Genomic DNA, 18464 nt, shown 5'->3' on the forward strand with positions numbered 1-18464 from the left:
GGCCAGAAGAGTGGGTGCCAGGATCCCCAGGATCTAGCATTGTAGGCACCTGTGAGCTGGCTAACTCTCGAGTGCTGAGAATTGAGCTCAACTCCTCCGTAAGAACAAGGTACACTTGTAACTGTCGAGCCATCTCTCTAGCTCTGAATTCTCCCATTTTAAGTTGAGTAGTTCGAGTTTCGACAAATGTAGTTGGTCTTGGGCACACTGTTTAAGAGAAGGATCAACTCTAGTGGAAAAAAAAATTCTTTACCAGCTCCAGGCCAGTGCTGTTGACTGTCCTTGGGCAGTGGTTCTGCAGTTGCTTGAGGCAGCCATGTTGAACATCTCAGCAGTCAGTGAACAAAAGCCCAAGTCTAGCTTGTGCAGAGGTTAGCAAGGCAGTATTCTAACGCCTATAGCTTACGTGGAGAAACTTGCCTGCCAGGTCATAGTGGGGCCTGGGATTCCTCCGTGAGTGTGAATAGAGAGGCTGGATGTCCATCCAAGTACAAGTCCAGCTTGCCTCGGGGCCGTTCACATTTCAGACCAGTACGGAACAGTACAGTGTTGCCCTGGGTGATTTGTGAATTATTGTCTGTGCGTGGGTTCAACTCTCTTTCTAAAAGGCCTTGGATCCTTCCCTGTAAGCAGTTATAGGATGGACACCTACCCTTGGGATAAGGGAGAGTTCTCATCCAAGCTTCTAACTACCACTGCCCACACCAGGGAAGCTGAGAGAGGCTTCCTTTCAGGGAACCACATCAACCAATCTCCACGGAGTACTCACTGTTCATGAATGGATGGGCTGTTTCCATTCCAGGGATGACCCTTACTGGTCACTTAGAACGGGCAGAGGGTGGCTTTGCTCTCTTCCTGAGCAGTGGCTGGAGGCACCGCACCAATCAGCCAGCAGGGGGCAGAAGTTCCTTTGCCACTGCCAATAGCTGCCTGGCCCTGGGCTCGCCTCCAGGCCTGGAAGAGAGTGGTAAGACTTAGGGAGGTGAGCCCAAATAGTAGTGACCAAAGAGACCTGTACACCCACTCTGTGAAGTGGGTTTTGCTATAGAGGTGGGGTTTAAGTGTAAATAACCTTTGAAGTGGATCTGGGTTCATACTGCACCAGTCACGTGTGAATTTTTTTTTTCTGTCCCTCAGTTGTCTTGCCTGTAAAGTGGGAGACCATGACACTTCTGTGGGCACCAGCACCTGGACAGCTCTGACTTGGATTTCATTGGCTAGATTTCGTGACCTTGTGGGGGGACAGTGTGGGGGAAGAGTGTCTGTTTACGGATCACATAGCCAAGGCTCTGTGTTCTCATGATTACCTCTCTGTGTCGAGGAGAGGAGCTGAGGCTTCTCCCCTGCCAAGGAACGTGGTTAAGGACAGAACGTGCGGTCTCATAGGTCAATCCCCAAAGCCAAGGCTGGATGTAGAGTAAGGCCAGGTGCTGTAATCTGTCCTTCTCTCAGTTTCTCTTCTATCTCAGTAGCATCTTGGGCTAATTTATGTGCAGGGTCCAGCTGAAGTGTGAGATTCTCCTAAGACAGTGCCCTGAAGAAATGGAAAGAGGTTTCCTGACTGCCCAGAGTGCTGCTGGGTGACTGAGCTTTTGCCTCCTGGGTCTGGTTTGGTTGGAGGCGTTCTTCTTGATGTTCATTTGCTGCGTCATCAGACTTGGCTGCTCTCTGCAGGTCCAGGGATCAAACCAAGACAGCTCTCTGGTAGATGTAGGTGGTAACCAGGAGCCAGTCAGGGAGGACTGAGGACAGAGGTGGGCAGAAGGGAGGAGATACGCTTGTTCAAGTTGGGGATAGCACCACGATAGAACTGTGAGTACGTGTAAGTGCATGTGAACTAGGGTAATCTGAATAAGAGCCTTGTGTCAATGCCAGCATTTCTGTGATTTTTGCACCATATTCTTTTAAACATTTAATTTTAGTGCTCTCTCTCTCTCTCTCTCTCTCTCTCTCTCTCTCTCTCATTCTCTCTGTGTCTGGAGGTCAGAAAAGGGCATCAGATACCCTTGGACTGGAACTATAGGCTCTTTCTAGCCATCTGACATGGGTAATGAGAACCAAACTCATGTTCTTTGCAAGAACTGCAAGCGATCTTAGCCTCAGAACCAAGTCTCTAGCCCTGTATGCTTTTGTAAGGCACTGTCTCAGGGAATTCTGGGTAAAGACACATAGAACGCCCCTCTGCTCTTGTGTTATTTATCACAATTCAGTGTAAACAGGCAGTGATCTCAGAATAGAAAGTGGTGAGTGTGTGTGTGTGTGTGTGTGTGTGTGCGCGCGCGCGCGTGTGTGTGTGTATTCATGTGCATGTACGTGTTTGTATGTGTGCAGTTTACATGTGTGTGAGGGTATGCATATGTGTATGCATGTTTGTATATGGAAGCCAGAGGACAACTTCCAGTGTTCTTCCTCAGGCACTGTCCACCTTGGTTTGGAACTCACCAAGTTGTTTAAGCTGGCCAATGAACCTCAGAGATCCATTTAGCTCTGCTTCCTGTTGGGGTCAGTGAAGGAGCAAATGCCCCTCCTCAGAGGGGTGAGCCTCATATCTGCAAACAGAGACATCAGCTCGTATCAGAGCTGGTGCCTGTGACAGTTCATTATAGTCATGTGGCTTTGCAGGAGGAGTCCAGAGCCTCACGCAGCCAATGCACTGATTGATGCCTTCCAGGTGCTGTCCCAGGTGCTGTCCTGTCCCAGGTGCTGTCCTGTCCCAGGTGCTGTCCCAGGTGCTACCCCAGGAGCTAGCTGTGTAGGCCTGTGTAGGTTCTGATGTCCAACCATTCCTCATCTCCTTGACACACAGCTCTGTCCTCCCCAGATCAGTGGTCTACTGTGGGCTCTTTCCATGTCACAGGCATCTAATTTATGCAGTAAACTTCCTCTCCACACTCACTAGCTGGGTCCTCTCTGCAATCTGAGGGGCTTCTCTCAGAGACAGAATCTGGTGCAGGCATATTGCTGCACTACAGTTGTCCTGAGACCTGCAGAGAGGGGACAACATGACAAGTATCCTGTCCAAGCTTCCAGAGTTCCATGGCAGTTGGCCCTTTTGTACTGGAGGAAGGTTCAGGAAGATTCAGGAGGGCTTATTTACCTAAAAACACATAAGATAGTTTGGGAGAAACAAGCATGCATTTCTTGTCTCCAAGTGGCTCTTAGTGACCCCAGTATAGTCACATGTCCCCTGACTTTCGGTTCCTGTTAAGAGCCCCACCTCCCAGCCATTCTCTACCCTTGGGAGAACCAAGAATGAGGGAGACTTTGAACCATTCTGCTCAAGGGACTTCAGTTTACTTCCAGGGTCAATATGGAACCTTTAGGGTGTGGGTAGGGCACTAAAGTAATTGTCTAAAATAACTAAATGCCCTTAATAGTGACTGCCGTGTTTACATTTAGAGAGGAGGATTTGCATCATGGTGAGCACTAGCAGCATGGATCTGATCTGGGGGTGATGGTGAATGGAGTGTGTATATGTTTGCTTTAGAGGTCCCGGAATCAGGTTGCATGGGTGTCCCCTTGAGGTAAACTGTGCATAGGACCAACAGTCTTCAAGCTTTCCCCATGCTCCTAGAGTTGTGAGCGGTGGTTTCATACTCACAGGGACAAAGGCTATGAGCTGAGTGACTGGCTGTGTCTGCTTGGCGTGGAGACATTGCTAAGTGCCTTTGGCCATTAGGAGTGTCACTAGAAAGGAGATTGGCTGCCACTCTCTGCCAGCACTATGGACTCTTGAGTATTTTCCACACCCTGATGACTGTCTTCCATTCATCAGTTGGTGGGGGGAGAGGCTGGGTCTCTCCTCTTCACAGAGCCTACAGTTGGGCTAGCCTTACTAGCCTCAAGCTCACTGCCAAGTTGAGGAAATCAGGCCTCTTGACAGCAGCAGAGACACTAGCCTTCCTGGCTCTCATCCTACCACTGGTTGACCTCGGAATGACCCATTCTTCCTCACTTTTCTGGGCCTTGAAGAAAAGGCTGGGCTGTTTTCCCTGTGGCGACAGTTGTCCCAGCCCAAGTATTGATCATGTGGAGGATGGCACAGGCTAGTCTCCATAGGAACAAACAACCCGAACCCTGGCATCCCTGAAGTTTCTCTGTCCGTATTCACGCCATGTCGCCACAGGGGAAACACGGAATCGCGATGATTCGGTTTTGATTTGGTTTTTATCAGCTCATTACCAACAACGCTATTTAATCCTGGTTGCGCAATAATCCTTCCCCCTGTGTATGAACGAGTATGTATTATGCGTGATTCAAAGCCCCTTGATGCTATGAGTAAAAAGACTCTGCATAGGGCAGAAATAATTTGCAAGACCAACTTGGGGTAGAGTATTCTCAAATGAACTCCAGTGGGTCCCACAGCTTTCACAGGGCCAGGCGGGCAGCGCTGGCGAAGGGCTACGTGACAAAAGGCCTTGGCTGGGTGCATTATAATTTGCTCCAGTCAGTTCCAAAGTACTCGCATTTCCAACGATGAGAGGGAAATGCCGATGGCACAGGACGTGGGCATTGTGCTTAGGATAAATACCCACACAAAGGCGAGGTGAGGCGATTTCGGATGTCTTGTTGGGGAGAACGTAATTAAAAGTACTTTTCAGAAGGCTTTGAAGTCTGGGGCTAACCGTTTTATAGAAAGGTAGTGTTCCCATCAGTTGCTCTGCCAGTTGCAGAACACTAGGAAATTGGGAAAGTTGTAGAGGCAGAATCAATTAATTTCCACTCAGAGGGCTGGCGTCGTCTCTGTCTTGGTTGTGGGTCAGTGCCAGTCTTCCTGGTGGGGACAGTGGACCTTGAGGGATGTTGTTCATCCTCACAGCCATCAGTGCACATGGTGGAGAGGCCTCAGAGCACTCTGGGATTGGTCCAGACCTATCCTTGCTTGATGCCCCTGAGGTGAGACGCCTCACTCCTCACAGCCCCATATGTAACCCTTGCAGCCTGGCCAGTAGCTCACAGGTGTATGGCCATGTTAAGTGGCAGCTAGGGCACCGCCCCCAGTTGAAAGTGATGGAAGTGGTTCATTATTGGGTAGGTGACCTGTGAATGTGGGTGTTTGACTGGAGTTGGAGGCTTGCCTCTTCCTCGCAGGGGAGTGGCTTTGGAGTAAGCTCCACTTCATGTCTGTTTTCCCACTGACCTTTCTGGATCTCCCGGCCAAGGAGAGCCTGGGCTTACTCCATGCTCTTTAAGCTGCTGTCAGCAATCCCGAGTCTGTTCTGCACCCCCAGATTTGACCCGGTCCTCACCCAGAGTGTCCCCTCTCCTAGGATCCTGTAGTCTGAGAGCCACTGTGGTGGAGAGAGGTGGCTATAGGCAGGCAGACAGAGGGCTCCAGGACAAAGTAGACAAAGGGGACAAGCCAGGGCAGCTGGATTGTGGATTTCATAGCTGGAGAGGGGACTGTGTGAAACTGTATCAACCTCTGGTGTTTGTAGTGACTTTATGGTGGGCCATGGGTGTCACAGACACATGGGTTGTCTGGCCTGGCACTAAGCCAGGCCTGGAGAGCAGCAGCTAGGAGCGAAGTCAGATGGCAGGTCTAGGCGACTGAGTTGGGTAGCCTTCTTTAGCTCCTGCTCCTTGTCCTCTAGTGTTTTTATTCTGCAAATACTCCGAGGCCATCGTGTCCCTTTACTTCCTTGGCCCTTGGTCAGCAAGTGCATGTTCATCTGCCATACTGTCACAATCAATTGATTTATTAAAACTTAACCTTTCCATCACTTGATAGGTTATCCTCTTAAAGCCACTCTAAAAGGTTGTAGAGGTGTTTCCCTGGGATATGCTGAGAGAAGACGCTAGTACGAAAAATTAAAATAGACTATAGGGCCAAGGTACTACACACATTTCCTTCCAGCAGTCAGTAACCTGATGGCACAGAAGCACCTGTTCTCTCCTCTCCCAAGCCTCGCACACGGCATTATGGTGGCCCTGTCTCCATTTCTCCTCAGCAATACTTGAGTACCACAAGTCATACATATTTAATTCTAATCACAAATTTATAATAGATTATATATACTAAATAGAAAGGACCTATCCAAAACTTTAAAAAATGACAAAGAAAATAGGCATTTCTATAAGTCTACAGAAGACAACTGACTCTGGTACAGGTCCTCTGATTCTATTTGCATATGTAAATCTTGAAATGCATTATAACAAACATTTTCATACAACTGTTTTTTAGCTTAATCTTGGTAACGGTCAAGTGACAGAACTTCAGAGAAAAACTTACAGTCTTCATGAATAAATTGAAAAGAAAACAGGCTAAAAAAAATCAAAGAGTTTTCTTTGTTCTGAGAAAATTAGATAGATTGAATTAGGCTACAAAAAAAGTAGGACAGAAATAAAAAAATAATACTAGAAATCAATAAAAATTAAAAAAAATGATAGCTACAGCAATCAAGTCCAAAAGAAATGACACTTTAAATCTTTGGGCTTATATAAGTTAAGAAAGATAAAAGGCCTTAAGAAGCTGATACAGGAAACGGAGAAGGCAGAGCATAACATCTGGAATGAAATGCAGTGTGATCTCACAGACATTAGCTCCTTGAACCTTACACAGGTTAAACACAGGAGAGGATGTTGTGACAGCTTTATGTTGAAAACTTAAAAGCTAGAGGAAATAGATAAATTTCTCAGAAATACAACTTCCCAAAACTGACACTAGAGGAGATAGAAAATCTGAAGTCTTGTCTCACACTGAGAGATGAACTCGGGAAATTAGAATCTTCTCTCCAAAGAAAACTCCTTACCTGTGAATGCTACCAACCTGTTGAAGACATCATAATGCTAATTTTGTAGAGATCCTTCAAAGCATAGAAGAAGAAAGAATATTTTGTTACCGATTTTTATGAAATCTTGGTGTGAACGTTTAGTAAGGATTTTGTATGAGAGCACATTACATGATCGTTTCAGGTAAGAACATAGACAGTAGTTTAAGCTACAACATTACCGAATAGGATCTGATGATGTGCAGAACAGACAGCAGCTTACAAACACAAGCTTGGACTTGAGAACACAAGGCTGGGTTAATGATTAATAGTTGACCAGTTGTTATACAGTTACCAGAACAACTTATATAGCACAGTGACCATATCAAATGTTGGAGATCATATGGAGACACTGGGGCACCCATATATTGCTGTTGAAAATATAGTTTTTGCCAGTTCAGAAGTTTCTTATATCATATTTGGGTATTTGTCTCAAATTTTCATGGTAGAACAAATTCACCCCAAACCCCATTCACAAATGGTTGTAGCACCTTTATTGGAAATGGTAAAAAACAAACAAAAACAAACAACCCCAAATGCTATCGTATATCTTTGTTAGAGGACTGGGTGTATGAACTGTGGGACATCCATAGCACAGAATGGAAAAACACCGGGTCGTTGCTACACAAATAATCTGGGATTCCTTCATGCAATCACACTGAGTAGAGAGAGCCGCCTGCAAAGATTCTATCCAATTGTATCAGCCCACTTATGCAGCATTCTTTATATGACAGCCTTACACAGAGGACAGCTGGGGCTACCGGGGCTAAAGAGGAGTCGTAGGAGGGAAGAAGACTTGGTTATAACAGGAGGGTGTGAGAAGGGATTTTCCAATGTTAGAGTCGCTCTGTGTTCTGACAATGGCCATAGATACACAAGCAAACATGGATGGCGAAAATTACATAAAGCTGTATGATATGACCAGCATAGCTGGGTAGCTTGCTGTGTGCACGTGCGCGTGTGTACATGTGTATGTATGTATGTATGTATGTATGTATGTATGTATGTATGTGCACGCACATGCCTGTATGATGTGTGTGGGGGATCCTTGTCCCCAACTTTTGAGTGCTGGAATAATATGGGTAAAATGATACTGAGAAAGTCTGATTAAGATCAGTATGTTTTAATGACTTAGTAGTTATGCACAGTGCTACAGCTGAAGGATAGTCAAAGGGTTCAGGGATCCCTTGTCTTCTTATAAGGGTGTGCATAAATAATTAACTCAATGGAAAATTCAATTAAAATCGTGTAGTTAAATTCACATGACAACAAAATGAAAGAGGAAGGTGATTATCTCAACAGATAGAGAAAAGTACTCGTTTATAGCCACACATCAAAAAAAAAAATCTTAACATGCCAAGTCTCGTAATCAGGTCCTACCATTTATTCCACACGTTTCTCTGTGTGTGCATGTATATGCACAATCATGTATGTGGACACATTTGTGGCGGTACATGTGCATACATGTATGTGGGTGGGTGTGGAAGCCTAAGGTTAGGGTCTAACTTCTCCACATTGTTCATGGAGGCAGGGTTGCTCAGTTGATCCTGATGATGACCAGCCTAGCTAGGTAGCTTGCTCTGTGTGTGTGTGTGTGTGTGTGTGTGTGTGTGTGTGTGTGTGTGTGTGATGTGTGGGGTAAAGTGGATGTATAGGTGAGAGGATCCTTGCCCTCAACTCTTGAGTGTGGCTGCCATGCCAAGTTGGTATTTACATGGGCTTTGGAGATCCAAGCTCTGGTGCTCGGGCTTGGATGGTGAGCACTCTCCCTGCTGAGGCATCTCCGTAGTCCCCAAGTGGATTTTAATGAGATAATGTGATAAAACATCCATGGACTTTTGTGTTGACTAGCCACGTGCTGAATGTTCTTTCAGTGGAAGTTTGAGATTAATGTTGTCTGTTGTGACTTCTATTCAACATCGTAAAGGAAGGGCCGGTCCAGTGCAATGAAGCGAGGAAAAAAAATAATAAAAATAACGATGGTTGCAAATAGATCAAACTTATTTAAAGAGGCTATGGTTATGAACATAGAGAATTACAGGGGGTGCTTAAAATTTGATTGGAAGTTAACATTTTTGTATATAAAATTAATATAGACTCTGTTTTCATTCTGTATATCAGCAATGAATTAGTTTTTAAAGTCTCAAAAATAAAATTAATAATGTAAAGACATATACTTAAAAGTAAATATTAGGAAGTGCGTGCAAGATCTGCAGAGACACTCACTGGTAAATTCATTGCAGTGCAGTTCATAATACTGAGATATAAAATCAGCATAGCTGTCCACCACCAGATGGGAGAGCAAGAGAATGTGGTCTTCTCTTTGTGTGCATATAACACGGATATACAATGGAATTTTATTGAGGTGTAAAAGGCGAAATTATGCTATTTGCAGGAAAATAGATGTCTTAGTTGGGGTCTTATTGCTGTGAACAGACACCATGACCAATGTAAATTTTATAAGGGACAGCATTTAATTGGGGCTGGCTTCCAGGTTCAGAGGTTCAGTCCATTATCATGAAGGCAGGAGCATGGCAGCATCCAGGCAGGCTTGGTGCAGGAGGAGCTGAGTTCTGCATCTTCATCCGGAGGAAGCCAGGAACAGACTGAGCATCCCTAGGCAGCCAGGAGGAGGGTCTCCAAGTTCACCCCCACAGTGACACACTTCCTCCAACAAGGCCACTCCTAATAGTGCCACTCCCTGGGCCAAGCATATGTAAACCATCACAATAGATGAAACCAGAGTTACTTCCGTTAAAACAGACTGGATTCAGAAAGACAGACGCCACCCATTTTCTTTCATAGACACAATCTGGGATTCTTTTGGGGGAGACGGGAGCCCAGCAGGAGGGGCCCAGGAGCTAGGAAAGTGTGTCTGAGTGAGCGAAGCTACACTTAGAGAAAACACCACGGAGGAGCACAGGATTGCCTTGTGCACTGAGGGAGAATTAGAATGTGTGAGGTCCCTGTGCATGAAGAACAGGGCACCATGAGAAAATTTAAAAGTCTAAGCTTCATACCGGGCAACATAACATTCATGGGCTGGAAAATTCAGAAACGGAAAGATGTCAGTCCTCAGATGAATACGTAGATTTGATATAATGTACACCAAATATCAGGTGTTTTGGTAGAAATAGACAAAATCAACTCCGAATTTGTTTAGAAATGCAAATATAGACCAAACCTACATGATGCTTTTGGAGAGAAACAGGGTGGAAAGGACCACTTTCTGGGCATAGAGAATCTGTGGTGGAAGGAGGCATTGCGGGATGAATGAGAGACTCTTAGTGCAGCTGACTGGAGTGGGGCGTTCCTAAGGTACTTGCTGTGTCTATGAATACTTAGTGTGGTCTTTCATTGTTATTTTTGAGTGTCTGTATTGACAACACAAAGAGCCCTGCAGAATAGCAGGTTTTTTAAATTAATATCCCTGAACCATCTGGTCAGTTATGTATTCATACAGATTAAAGAAGAATAAAGCTTAAGCCATTAGCAAACATCAATTCTAGGTGAACTGGTGGACACGAATCTGCTGTGTAAAACAACTGGACTTCCAGGAGTCCCATGGCCTTGAAACAGCTGAGGAGTTTGCTCACAAGACACAGTGAACCTTATATTCCCATGGACAAACTGATTAGCAGAATGCTATTAACGTTAAGAACTTACGCTCGTCAAGAAACCATTATGACAGCTGTATTCGTGGCTCATAGACCCATAAAAGTTTCCCCTGGACACTATAAACTCCAAGAAACCTACAGTTGGTAATAAAGAGATGACCCAGTGGGCATGGGGCCAGCTGGCCTCCCAGGCGCGCTATACAGACAGTAGCAGGTGAATCTCACAGCCTAGGGAGAGCTGTGCCACCCCAGTAGTCACCAGGGGAAAGAAACTCAAACACCTCTGTGTGGAGTGAATTATAATCCTAGCTAGCCTGTAGAAAAGACACACAATTCAGGTATTTTATCTACGAGCCATAAGCCTAGATTGGGCGGGTTTAGAACTATACTATCTTATTTCCCAACTATTAAAGTCCCTTGTTTCTTGTTGCTTCTCCTTGCCACATGGTCATATCTTCTCACGGCAGCCTCCTTCACCTCTGTCTTCTTTCTTCTTTCTACCTGCAACCTCCTCACTCAAGCCTCAAGTCCCACCTTTCTCACCCCACTGTCCAATCATAGACTCTGGTTTTCTATTGACCAATTCATTGCTCCTTGGGGAGCAAGGTTCATACAGCATCGCTTGGTGTCTGTGAGGATCTGCTCGAAGGACCCGGTATTTAGCATTAGAACCCAAGCAGCATCAGACCAACTCATACATCCCTGGGAGACTGGCTCCCACTCCCGGGCAAGGACAATGAGAACAGCTCATCACTCTGAGTGTGGAGGTGATGTGGAATCGTGAGGGTCTGTCCATGCTGACGAGGGGAAGTGGGTAGCCATAAGCCAGAGAATAGCCTGCCAGGAGAGCAGCGGTCCTTTCAGGTACCTCCCTAAAAGGGCTGTACACATGTACATATACATAGGGAGATCTTCACACAGGCGTCCATAGCAACATCATGCACAGAGCCTCCAACTCAAGGGCAAAGACGGATTCTCTTTAACTACGAACTAAAACTCTATTGCAGTGTCTGCACAGCAATCCTGTTCCACGGTGACAGCGGATGGACGCTACTGCATAAGAGAAGCTGAAGAGACTCAGTCGCAGTGTGGATGAGAAGCAGCCAGGCAGAAGCAGAGTGCACGTGCTCGCATCTCTGTGGAGTTCAGAATCAGGCGTGACTCATCTGCGCTGCCATCACAGCTGCCATCTGCAGTATCTGAAGGAGCTGGTCCACCTGGCGCGTGGGGAGTCCTTCTCTGTATTGGTCAGCATTCAATAGACACATGAGCGTTTATCCCCTCTAATATATTTGCATTTTGGTAACCGATCATGGGAAAGTTTCTCTTTCAAATGAACAATGATATTTCAGGCAGAAATATAAAGGAATGGTGTTAATTGGACCACTGAAGATCTATCATTTACATACCTATTATCAATCATCTATCTGTGAATCATCCATCCATCCATCATCTGTCAACCATCTATCTATCTATCTATCTATCTATCTATCTATCTATCTATCTATCATCATCATCATTTATTCATTATCTACCTATCTATATATCTGTCATCTATCAACTGTCCATCAATCTATCATCTATGTAGGTATGTTGGTATGTACATATGTATGTATGTATGTATCTGTCATCCATCCATCCATCCATCCATCCATCCATCCATCCTCCATTTATCTACTCTAACATATAGCCGTACATTTTTAGTGTCTTTGCTTGGAAATACTGAATTTACTTGAATTGGATATTCCATTCCACAGCCTAAGAACTGCCAACATACTTTCGTGTCTCTGCCTGAGGTGGAGGCTGGGCACACTGGCAGCCAGTTTCTCCCTTCTCTCATACTTGGGTGTAGCTATGTCTGTGCTGAGAAGGAGCTGCAGGTATGCACACGCCACTGTGGGTCTCAGAAACCTTCCTGGTCTTGCTCATCCACAGGCAGCATGTGATGCCAAGGGTGAACTTGAAAGGTGCTGGGTGCGGGCCCCTGAATACACCTACAACTTAAATGGCAGGGAAGCATTTGCTGTACAACACTTTGGAAGTTTACTGCTAACAGTGGCATTCCTTTAATCTGCATTCTGTTTATCCAGTGTTGAAGGCCTGAGGTCTGGAGACATGGTCGGGATCTTACTCTTTTGGTCCTCTCCCCCAGAGCCTGGGGAGAGAGGAGAGCAGATGCCTAGACGTTGTGTCCAGAGGATGCAAAGACTGAGAAAACAAGGCAGCTTATGTAACAGAGTTGCTGGGTGGGGCCTGACCAGCAACCTTGGTAGGTTTTGAGCATCTTGGGTGTGGCAGAGGCAGCCCACCTTTCCCAGCAACCTCTTGGGACATAGGCACAGCCTGGCATAGATGGCCATGTGAGTAGCTAGTAAAGATCAAAGGCAAACATTATCTTTGCTGTCTGGGATAAAGGCAGCTTTGGACCAGGATGGGCTCTGGCTCAGACATTAAAGCTCAGGCTTATATAAGTCAGGATGCTCAGAGACCCATGTGCCCAGCGGAAGCTGGGGCTCAACTCTGCAGCTGTTCATGTCATTCCCGAGTCTTGTGTCTTGGCCTTTCAGGATGGAAACCCCAGAATGCTAGTCTATCTTCTGGGTGTACGATACCACTCCTCCCCTCCTGACAGCTCAGTCCTGTCATGGCCGAGGCCCTGTGGATCTTGTCCTCAGGAACTCAGTGATTGTAGGAGCAGTCTGGTGTCTCCCCAGGTCTTTCATGAATGAGGAGGAAAACAAGACCCCAGACCATCCAAGGCTCCATCCATGCCTACTACGGTCCAGTCAGACTTGGTGTCTCAAGACTTGTTTCTCCCACAGGTTTCTCTGAGTCCCGCTGCTTAGTGGAGATGCCCTCACGATGTGGCCTCCATTCAAGGTGCTTTCCTGGGGAGCAGCTGCTGGTCTATTCTACAGAGCTTATAAATGAGGTCTGGGTGGAGGGGGGTGGAGGGGGACTGAGGTTCCTGCGTCAGCCCTTCCTGGTGCAGCTGGGGTGTCTTTTGGCAGGAAGAGGATGTTTGCATAGAATGTAGTGAGTAAACAGACAACAGGATCCGAACACCTGCCCGAGTTCTGCATTTGCTTGGCTGGTTTGCTGGCTTGGTCCCTGCTGAAGCTTCCGGATGTGGCCTGAGGCCCAAGGTTGTACCGGCCAGAGGCACCTGCTGCCAGCCCTCTGAGGAAGTAGGGGACTTGGGGCTGGGTGTGTGCATGGGTGTGAACATGCTGTGTATATTCATACATCTGTTTTTATGTTCTGCACTGCACACATGTCTGTAGTGGGTGCTGTGTGCATGTGTACGCACATTCTGTGTGCGTGGGAGTACCTGGGTGTGTGTGTGTATTTGGCATAGTCTGTATGTATGCACGTGTGAGTTTATAAGTGCCACATGTAGTTGCCATATAGCCTGCACACGAACATGCCAAGTGTTTGGGCTTCTGTGGGCATGTGTGCTTGCATGTGTGGGTGTGTTTGTATGTGTGTAGCTGCTTTGGCTCAAGTTGGACTTAACCCTTTCCTGCTTGGCTCTCCTCATAACATGCTGTTGGTCTAACTGTCAGGTTGGGGCCTGAGGAGAGGTTGGAGACAGGGCTTCAGGGATGGGGCCAGGGTATTTAAGAGTGCTGTACAGTAGTGTCCTAGACCTTGTCCCCCAAATGGCTTCCCATCAGTGGAACAGATATGAAAGATTTGAGATGGAGGGATGGGGGTTGTACTGGCTAGTTTGTGTCATGTGACACACGCTGGAGTTATCACAGAAAAAGGAGCCTCAGTAGTGGAAATGCCTCCATGAGACCCAGCTGTAAGGCATTTTCTCAATTAGTGATCAAGGGGGGAGGACCCAGCCCCTTGTGGGTGGTACCATCCCTGGGCTGGTGGTCTTGAGTTCTATAAGAGAGCAAGCTGAGCAAGCCAGGGGTAGCAAGCCAGTAAGTAACATCCCTCCATGGCCTCTGCATCAGCTCCTGCTTCCTGACCTGCTTGAATTCCAGTCCTGAGTTCCTTTGGTGATGAACAGCAAGGTGAAAGTGTAAGTCGAATAAACCCTTTTCTCCCCAAATTGCTTCTTGGTCATGATGTTTGTGCAGGAATAGAAACTCTGACTAAGACAGGGGTATCTGCAGAGGGTCTCCAAGTTCTATAAGGCTACAGAGGGTCAGCTCTGCAGATCCTCTAGCCTCTGGAAGGGTGTTCCCATCCCCATACAGGTAGAGACCTGGCACTCCTGCTGGGCAGAGCTTGCATTTGCTGCTTGGAAACTCTTAAATGGTAGGTGGGGTTACCCTGTGCTGGGCAGTCACTAAAGCTTGCTTCATTTCCCTGTCAATAGCCCAGCATGCCAAGGCATAAGCACATGACCACGGAAATACCGCAGAGCTGGCAGCCATAGGCACACGGTCCTGGCTTTGAGCCCCAGAGCCCAAATAAAAACAAAATTGAAAGAAAAAAAATTCCTATCTTTATGGAGCTGACAGAGCAGGTGGGATACCAAGTTTGAGTCAGAGTCCTTGCTCCATACAAGTAAAATTGGCTGTCTAGTTACCTTTAAACTGAGGAGTCCCTAATCCTTTGGCCAACAGCAGAAAGAGTAAAGAGTAGAGTAGTCTCTCTCTCTCTCTCTCTCTCTCTCTCTCTCTCTCTCTCTCTCTCTCTCTCTCCCCCCTCCCTCCCCCCCCCTCAGGCAATGAGATAAGTCATCTAACAACAAAGCCGGAGTGTGGTGGAGGACCCTGACCTCCAGAAAGCCCTCCAGAGACGTGGATTCAGGAGAGCGGGCTCATGCCCTTCCCTGGCTCTGACACCTGATGGTTCCTGGGTGAGGCTTGTGGCAGTGAGCCCGACCAACCCCCAGGGTTGCCCAGAGCTTGTCTGTAGCCTCATCCTCACCACATTTTATTAATGTTCTTGATCATTGAGCCAACCAGCAACTTCTTGAGCGTCACCTAGAAGGTGACAGCCCATGGGAAGGTCTAGAAGAGAGCTAGGCTGCAACCGAGCCTCCAAGGAAACAGAAATGGCTGAGGGACCTGTGTCAGCAAACAGATACTCCTGGGAAGAGCTGTTTCAGGTGCTTTGAGCTGCACATCCTAGTGAGACAGCTGGCAGGTGGGTTCCGTCTACAGCTGCTTGTCCCTTCTGCTTCCTCACAGTAAACGCTTAAGGTTTCGGGCATATCACGATCCTCTCACCTCGGTGACTTAGGTCCTACGGTGGTGAAAAATGACATAACCCTGGCACAGTTACCCCGTGATCACCCATCACGGTGCCTGCCTCGGTCACAGATGCCGAGGGAAACCCTCAAGTGCAGATTCTGCTACGTTAGGTTTCTTAAACTTATGATTTCCGAGCAGGGGCGTTTGCCGAGGGTCTGCTGGTCTCTGGGGGGGGGCGTTTTGTGTGGAATGCTGGGATGTTAGGCCGCGCTTTGGGAACTGGGATCTACTTCACAAGTGCAGGCTGGGTGAAGAGCCACCCGAGAGCTCTAATTCCACTCCAATCAGATGCAATTCCATAGCATAGGCCCTTAATGAGGGTTAATGACATTAATTACTGCCCCCTTCACTCAGGAGCACGTTCAAGAGGAGCTAATTGCTGTGTAATGGCTCAGGGATCACTGAGACCCTGGCAGAACTGCAGAGGAGTGTGTCTCCTTTTCTCGCCCGCCCCTCCACCCCTGCCGCCACCTTGCTATCTTTTCTCCCAAGATGCTTCTGTGCCTCCTGGGTTCACTGTCATGGAGACCCCAGGCTGGGTCTTAAGTGTGATTGCAGGTAAGTCTATTGTGTTTAGCAACTGCAACTTCTCTGTGGAATGTGGTAGGGCAGACTTCCCACAAGGCCTGGGTGATCGGACTCTGCTGCTGCTAACTCCTGCAAAAGGATGCAATTGCAGAATTCAAAGAAAGGATAGATGACTGGGCCCAGAAATTTCTCTTCTAGGATTTTTCTGGGACAACTGCACTTTCTGGTATGCACAGACTGTGTCCGAGGTTTGAGGGGGCAGTGAGGGTCTCTGTGTCTGCTCATATGTGCCGCCCTCCCCGTACAGACACAGGCTGGGGTGTGCGTGTGACTGGATGGAGATCACTGAGCAGTTAGTCTTCGTGTGCCATGGGCTATGTGGCTGGGTCTTGGAGAACTTTGGGTCTGGTGTAGCCTGTTAGTGGGAGACATGGTGAGTCTGTGTTGTACCCTAAACTGTTAGGTGGGGGTATCAGTTGCATTAAAATGAAATCACCCCATCTTTGTAATCTCTGTGACTAAGCCCCTCAACACTATTTTAAAGTGTTCCTTCCCACCAAATAGCCTGTCATGTTTTTGCAAAGTTTAAATTTCTATTTTGATCCCTTACTTCAGCTATCCTCAAATATTTTTATTTATCTCTTTATAGTTCCTCATCTAGGTTTTTAAATTGTATTTGCACTTACCCTATTTTTATTTTTAAAAAAGATTTATTATTTTTAATTATGTGTGTGCATGTGTGTTTCTGTGTCAGGATACACATGTGAGTGTGGGTGTCTTCAGGGGCTAGAGCGGTCAGTGGATACCTGGGGTTGGGCTTAGGGATATGTGTGAGCTTTGGGCTTGCTGGGAACCTAACCTAGGACTTGTGTAAGCCACACACACTGTCAACCTTCTCTGCAGTCCCTACTCCATTTTTTTATGTTGTTGTTCTTGCTAAGTCTTTGGCCTATAGAGGTCAGGTAGCTTCTAGAGGTCAGTCATCTCCAGAGGTCCAGTTATCAGCAGGGGCCACTGCACTTCCTAAGCCGCACCTAAATGCTAGGAGACTGGCAGACTCCATACTGAATATTTTGCTTAGTTCCAGCGACCAAATTACCAAGTCAAGGACAACACCTTCATTTCATTATGTGATATTCATGACTATAGCAAATAATTTATTAAAATATGTGCAACAAAATATACAGTGCATATGGGTTACTAAAGAGCTAGTGTACCAACAATACAATTAGGTACTCTCACCGTGGGAGAGACCTCCCTATACGTTGTAATCTTGGTGCTAACTAATACTGACAAGTGTGAGAGCTGGGGAGAGTGCAGGTGCGGAAAGCAAATGTGATATAGACAGACTTGGCATGAGCTAAGGAACAGTGGCAAGCAGTGGATATGGCTGTAAGGACATCTCGCTTGGTGTGCAGCCTCCTAAAGGATAACGGAACACGGGAGTTAGGGTACAGTGACTTGGGGTGGCTGCTCATCTTAGCTTCTCGGTGGGCTTCCCCAGGTGGGCAGGGGTGAGCCTCTCCCTGACAAGCTGGGGCCGACACCATCTCAAAGTTGCTCGAGGTGGCTGCTGAGGAAGACATTACTTCTTCTTTTTGCCCTTCTTTCCTTTCTTTCCTTTGTCCTTTTCCTTTTCTTTGCCGCCTCCAACTGTTAGTGACAAGACTCGCTTTCTCCCCAGAGGGGTTTTGGCATACCAGTTCTGGAATGACAAGATGTTTAGGAAATGGTGAGTGACATGAATATGCTGATATAATCCTGACGGCAAGGATGCGTCTGCTAGGAAGGGGACGGTAAGCGGTGTTAGACGCTGGGCACTGGATGTGTGTTCAGTTCAGATGTCTCCATTGCATTTCTAGCTTGGATTTCTGTGACTTGAAATGTGTCCTCTGGTAGTTTGTAGTTTTATAGAGCCACATACTCCCGTGTGCAGTCCTGCCTAGTTAAGACAGCCTGAGGGGGTGGCCGTCCTGGTAATGAGTATGGCTTCTGGCTCATGTATGTTGTGCCCCATAGGAGGCCTCAGCGTCCTCTGAGGGAGGCGATGTAGAAAACATGGCACTGGTAATACTTCATTCAAAACCCATGAGACCTTTCAGTTTATAACCTTACAGATAACCTCAGCAAATGATTATACTGAATGCCAGTTATTAGTTTTCTTATAAATCAATTAAAGCTTTGTCCGGCTCTCCTCTGCCCTCCTTTCTTTGTGTGTGTGTGTGTGTGTGTGTGTGTGTGTGTGTGTGTGTGTGTGTGTGTGTGTGTGTGTGTGTGCAGGTACTTGGGGAGGCCAGAAGAGGGCGCCTGATCCCCTGGTACCTGGAGCT

The 18464-nt window shown here is 46.9% G+C and overlaps 1 protein-coding gene across 1 annotated transcript in view; it reads right to left on the reverse strand.

The window, feature by feature from the left end:
- Positions 1-17260: 17260 nt before the first annotated feature.
- Positions 17261-18464, reverse strand: part of Iqca1 (IQ motif containing with AAA domain 1) — a 111372-nt gene continuing 110168 nt past the window's right edge. Inside the window, exon 19 of the mRNA XM_032899616.1 lies at positions 17261-17839. Coding sequence (XP_032755507.1) covers positions 17720-17839 — 120 coding nt within the window. The 3' untranslated portion in view covers positions 17261-17719. The remainder of the gene's footprint in view (positions 17840-18464) is intronic.

The sequence above is a fragment of the Rattus rattus genome, chromosome 4 (assembly GCF_011064425.1).
Source record: "Rattus rattus isolate New Zealand chromosome 4, Rrattus_CSIRO_v1, whole genome shotgun sequence".
Taxonomy (NCBI): Eukaryota; Metazoa; Chordata; class Mammalia; order Rodentia; family Muridae; genus Rattus; species Rattus rattus.